Source organism: Pyrus communis, chromosome 4 (genome assembly GCF_041283825.1).
Source record: "Pyrus communis isolate YQ-2024b chromosome 4, ASM4128382v1, whole genome shotgun sequence".
Taxonomy (NCBI): domain Eukaryota; kingdom Viridiplantae; phylum Streptophyta; class Magnoliopsida; order Rosales; family Rosaceae; genus Pyrus; species Pyrus communis.
The window spans coordinates 22,581,876-22,586,274 of record NC_142568.1 but is presented as its reverse complement, the minus strand read 5'-3'; the positions used below and the strand labels follow the sequence as shown (position 1 = coordinate 22,586,274).

General features: G+C 40.9%; 1 protein-coding gene across 1 annotated transcript; it reads right to left on the bottom strand.

Annotated features, from left to right (window-relative positions):
- Window positions 1-599: 599 nt before the first annotated feature.
- LOC137723614 (putative polyol transporter 1) lies at window positions 600-3,189 on the bottom strand. The gene is made up of 3 exons (XM_068462813.1): window positions 3,033-3,189; window positions 2,557-2,903; window positions 600-1,685 (listed from the first exon to the last, which is right to left on the bottom strand). Exons 1-3 carry the CDS (start codon window positions 3,187-3,189, stop codon window positions 600-602), a joined length of 1,590 nt encoding a protein of 529 aa, XP_068318914.1.
- Window positions 3,190-4,399: the final 1,210 nt, after the last annotated feature.

Here is a 4,399-nt window from a genome sequence, read left to right as displayed (position 1 = left end):
TTTATTTCTAAATTGTTCTCCAACAGATTTTGTGTCCACTAGAAAATGTTAGAAAGGACGCTAGGATCAGAGAGAACAATAAAGGGAGAGTCGATAAGCGAGGGTGAGGGTTTACGGGTAAGTCAATGGATGTCTAGGTAGACTGGGGTTTTCATGTGCTGTGTCTAGTGATTTTTTTAGAAGGATAATGCTAGGTAGCAAACTTTTAAACCAAATTTTGCAAACCAAATGATGTATCATCAATAAGAGTTAAGCATGTTAATCAACACTTAAGTAATAATCCAACCATAAACAATCGTATCATTTGGCTTACAAAATTTGGTTTGAAAATTTGGTTCCTTGGCATTATTCTTCTTAAAAGTTCAGAATTTAATATAATGGCTGGAGCGATTGCTTGAGATCTATGTTTCACTAAAGATGAAAACCATAAGTTTTCAAAATTTTCAACTTCACTACGTACCAAACAAGTTTTTGGGTTTTAATGAAAATTATTCTTGTAAATGTAAGTACAGTTGCATATAACTGAAATATATGAGACAAAGGAATTGATCATCGTCATAAAGTGCATTAAACATTGATTGAGCATTGCCCTTCTATTCCTAATGGATTTGAGCCTTGTTGACGTCATCAAAACCATGATCAGCTTGCTTAGTCTTGTTAAGCATGGCATTGGCTTCTCTCCACTTGTGGTATTTACCAAACAAGACCTCCATATCTTCAAGGGATCGACCCTGCGTTTCTGGATACAACGTATAAAAGAAGACCCAACTAAGCGCAGCAATTCCCGCGTAAAGAAAGAAGGCCCCACCAATCGTGATGGCCTTATACAATGAAATAAAAGTCATGGAGATGACCCCGCTCGTCAACCTGTTTACGGCCACCCCCATACTGCACCCTTGTGCGCGCAACTGCAACGGAAAGATCTCAGAGCTGTAGACCCACGTGATGGGTCCCAACCCGATGGAGAAAAAAGCGACTATGAATAGTACCATGGCGATGCACAACCCGACGGCCCATGGGACCTTGCTGTGGGATTGATCAACGACCGTAAGACCCACACCGAGTAGCGTAAAAGAAACTACCATTCCACCCACGCTGCTCAAAAGCAAAACACGACGTCCGAACCGATCAACTTGAAATGTTGCCACCAAGATTGCAATGGTCTTGACAAATCCAACAGCCACGGTTGCAAGTAGCTTGTCATTGTAAGAAGTGATTCCCGCTTTCTCGAAGATCCTAGGGCTGTACAAAACCACAGAGTCTGTACCCGACACTTGTTGAAAGAAGTGGATACCAAGGGCTGCTACTAAAATGTGGCGAACAGCCGGTGTGGGGCGAATGAGCAATTCCTTCCATATACCTTCACCTTGGCTGCGTTTAGAAACCTGAACGACCTCATCCTTTGAGTCTTTGGGGATTCCTGCAGCTTCTTTAATCTCGTCTAGTCTGAGCTGCGATTCCTCTTCAGAAGATGATGTTCTATTTAGTACTCGCTTGGCGTCTCCGAGTCTCCCTTGCATGACGAGCCAGCGTGGTGACTCGGGCATGGCTAAAACGCCAAGGGCTAGAAAAACTGAGGGAATTGCGCCGATGCCGAGCATGATCCTCCAGTTCAAGTGGATTGGGAGCTTGGCTAAGGCAAAGTTGGATACATACCCGAGTAATATACCAACGTTAACAAACACCTACATATTTTCAAAATGATCAATTCTATTAATATAAACTCCACGTGCATGCATTTGAAAGGTTTACGAAACAATAAATAGGGTGGTGCTATCTACACATCCCTTAGTATTTTTCACACACCTCTTGTTAATTTCCGTCTTTTGATATTCTTTAGTTCATTTGATCTTGCGGTCGGAAATTCAGAAGGTGTATGGAAAGTAAAACATGGTGTGGATAGCGCCACCTAGTAGATATTTTAGGAAAATTCTAGGGTGAGCACATTTTTATATGGCATTTGTGCACTATCTAATGTGGCAAGTGATGTGTACATGTCACATTAATTAATGAATTTATCTCATTGAATGTTGGTTGCATACATCACTTGCCACATGAGATGATACACTAATGTGCTCTAAATATCTGGTGTCCCTAGCATTATTTTTTGGGTGGTGCTATTCACACACTCTTTTTTACCATCTAACACATTCTCTCAATTTTTGGCTGTCGGATCAAATGAATTGAAGAAGACCAGTGGACAAAAATTAACAAGAGTGTGTGGAAGGTAAAGAGGGGTGTGTGAATAGCAATCCCCTACTTTTTACAAGGAAATTGTTAGAATATCACATTTTTTTACCGTATTTTTATACCTTTGGACGTGGCAAGTGATGGTTTAAATGCCACATCAATTAATGAATTTATCTTATTGAATGTTCATTGTATGCGCCACGTGTTACATGAGATGATATAGAAATGTGATATAACTATATGGTCTCGCAAGCATAACTTTTTTCAAATGCTTAGAGGCTTATATTTACGTAAACATATCACCCTGGCTAATAACAAAAATAGTTAGTATATTATATGATAATTTAACGTGGTAATGAAAAAAACCTCAGGGAAAGATGTGAGGAAGCCACGAAAAGAGGCCGGAGAGATTTCGGCGGTGTAGACAGGAGCTATCATAAGAGCATAGCCAACTCCAACTCCGGCAATGAATCTACCAAACATGAGGAAGGCGTAGTTCGGGGCAAAACCCATGAGGAGAGCTCCAATAAAGAAGATTGTTCCGGCTAGTACTATGGTGTACCGGCGTCCAATCCAGTCAGAGGTTTTACCGGCCAAGGCGGAGCCAATGAGAGAGTATATATTCAAGGTGCCGTTAAGAACTTCAACTTGAACATCGCTGATATTGAGGTTTTCTTTGATGAAGAGAGACGCTCCACTCATTACACCAATATCTGTAAATAAATTAGAAATAAGCATGCGTCGCAGGTGGAGAAGTTTCTTCCAAAACAAAAATATCTATGAGTTTATCATTAAAGAACCACAACCACTAATAATATCTATGAGTTTTAATGAACAATTACCATAACCCAGTAAGATAGACGTCATTGAAGCCAAAACAGCACAGGCAACAGCAAACTTCTTTGTCTTGGGTTTCTTTGGGGGATCAAAGTCTGCAATACTATTCTGGGGTTGGCCGGAGACGACGTTATTTTCTGCTCTTTGGTCAGCCATCTTCATATCTATAGAGCTAGATAAATGAATTGATAGAGAGAGAGAGAGAGAGAGAGAGAGAGAGAGAGAGAATTAGATATGAGGAATGAGCTATTAATCAAGTACCATTTATACAAATTATATCCATTTGTCTGAAATGTTGTTGTTCATGGAAACAAACACCGTCATCCAATACTGTCATCAATCAACGAAGAAATTTGAATTATCTTAATTCTAGAACACAATTTAGTTAATTAGTTCTTATATACCAAAGCAACAAAATAAAAAACTGAAATATGGTTCCATATTTAGTGTCATTTCAGGCACGCAACTATATATGCGCAAAAACTGTGTGATATTGTTCCATATATGTTACAAGCTCACCCGCCACAAAAAAATTGGGGTTGCCCTACAAAACCTTGCCCTTAGGAAATAACTAGTTCGTTGCATAAAGGTCATGAAAAAAAAAAATTGTGAGACAAAATAATGAAATTTGTCGCACAACAAATGATTGTGCGTTAAAAAAAATGATTCGTCGCATTAAATGTAACAGAACAAAGAGCTTAATTTTTCGTGTGAAATGCAACGAGGCAAAAGTATGTTGTCATATTGTCCTAATGGGGACGAAAATGCTGCGTTAGTCAAGCATTGCACGACGAAACGTTTTGTCTAGTAAACATTCATGCAACAAATTGGAGTAATTTTAATATTATTTAATTGTCACAAATTTGTCGTATGCATTGTGACATCCCACATCGCCCAGGGAGTGATCCTTATGTGTATATTCTCATCCCTACCTAGCACGAGGCCTTTTGGGAGCTCACTGGCTTCGGGTTCCGTAGGAACTCCGAAGTTAAGCGAGAAGAGGGCTAGAGCAATCCCATGATGGGTGACCCACTGGGAAGTTGCTCGTGAGTTCCCAAAAACAAAACCGTGAGGGAATGGTAAGCCCAAAGCGGACAATATCGTGCTATGGTGGTGGAGCGGGCCCGGGAAGTGATCTGCCCCGGGCCGGGATGTGACAAAATGGTATTAGAGCCTAACCCTGATCCCGTGTGTGCCGACGAGGACGTCGGGCCCCTAAGGGGGGTGGATTGTGACATCCCACATCGCCCAGGGAGTGATCCTTATATGTATATTCTCATCCCTACCTAGCACGAGGCTTTTTGGGAGCTCACTGGCTTCGGGTTCCGTAGGAATTCCGAAGTTAAGCGAGAAGGGGGCTAGAGCAATCCCA

Coding starts and splice junctions, on each gene's coding strand:
- LOC137723614 (XM_068462813.1), bottom strand. CDS start 3,189: ATGAAGATGGCTGACCAAAGAGCAGAAAATAACGTCGTCTCCGGCCAA. Junction 2,904..3,032: donor GTCTATCTTACTGGGTTATG/GTAATTGTTCAT, acceptor ATTTATTTACAG/ATATTGGTGTAATGAGTGGA. Junction 1,686..2,556: donor TCCTCACATCTTTCCCTGAG/GTTTTTTTCATT, acceptor GAAAATATGTAG/GTGTTTGTTAACGTTGGTAT.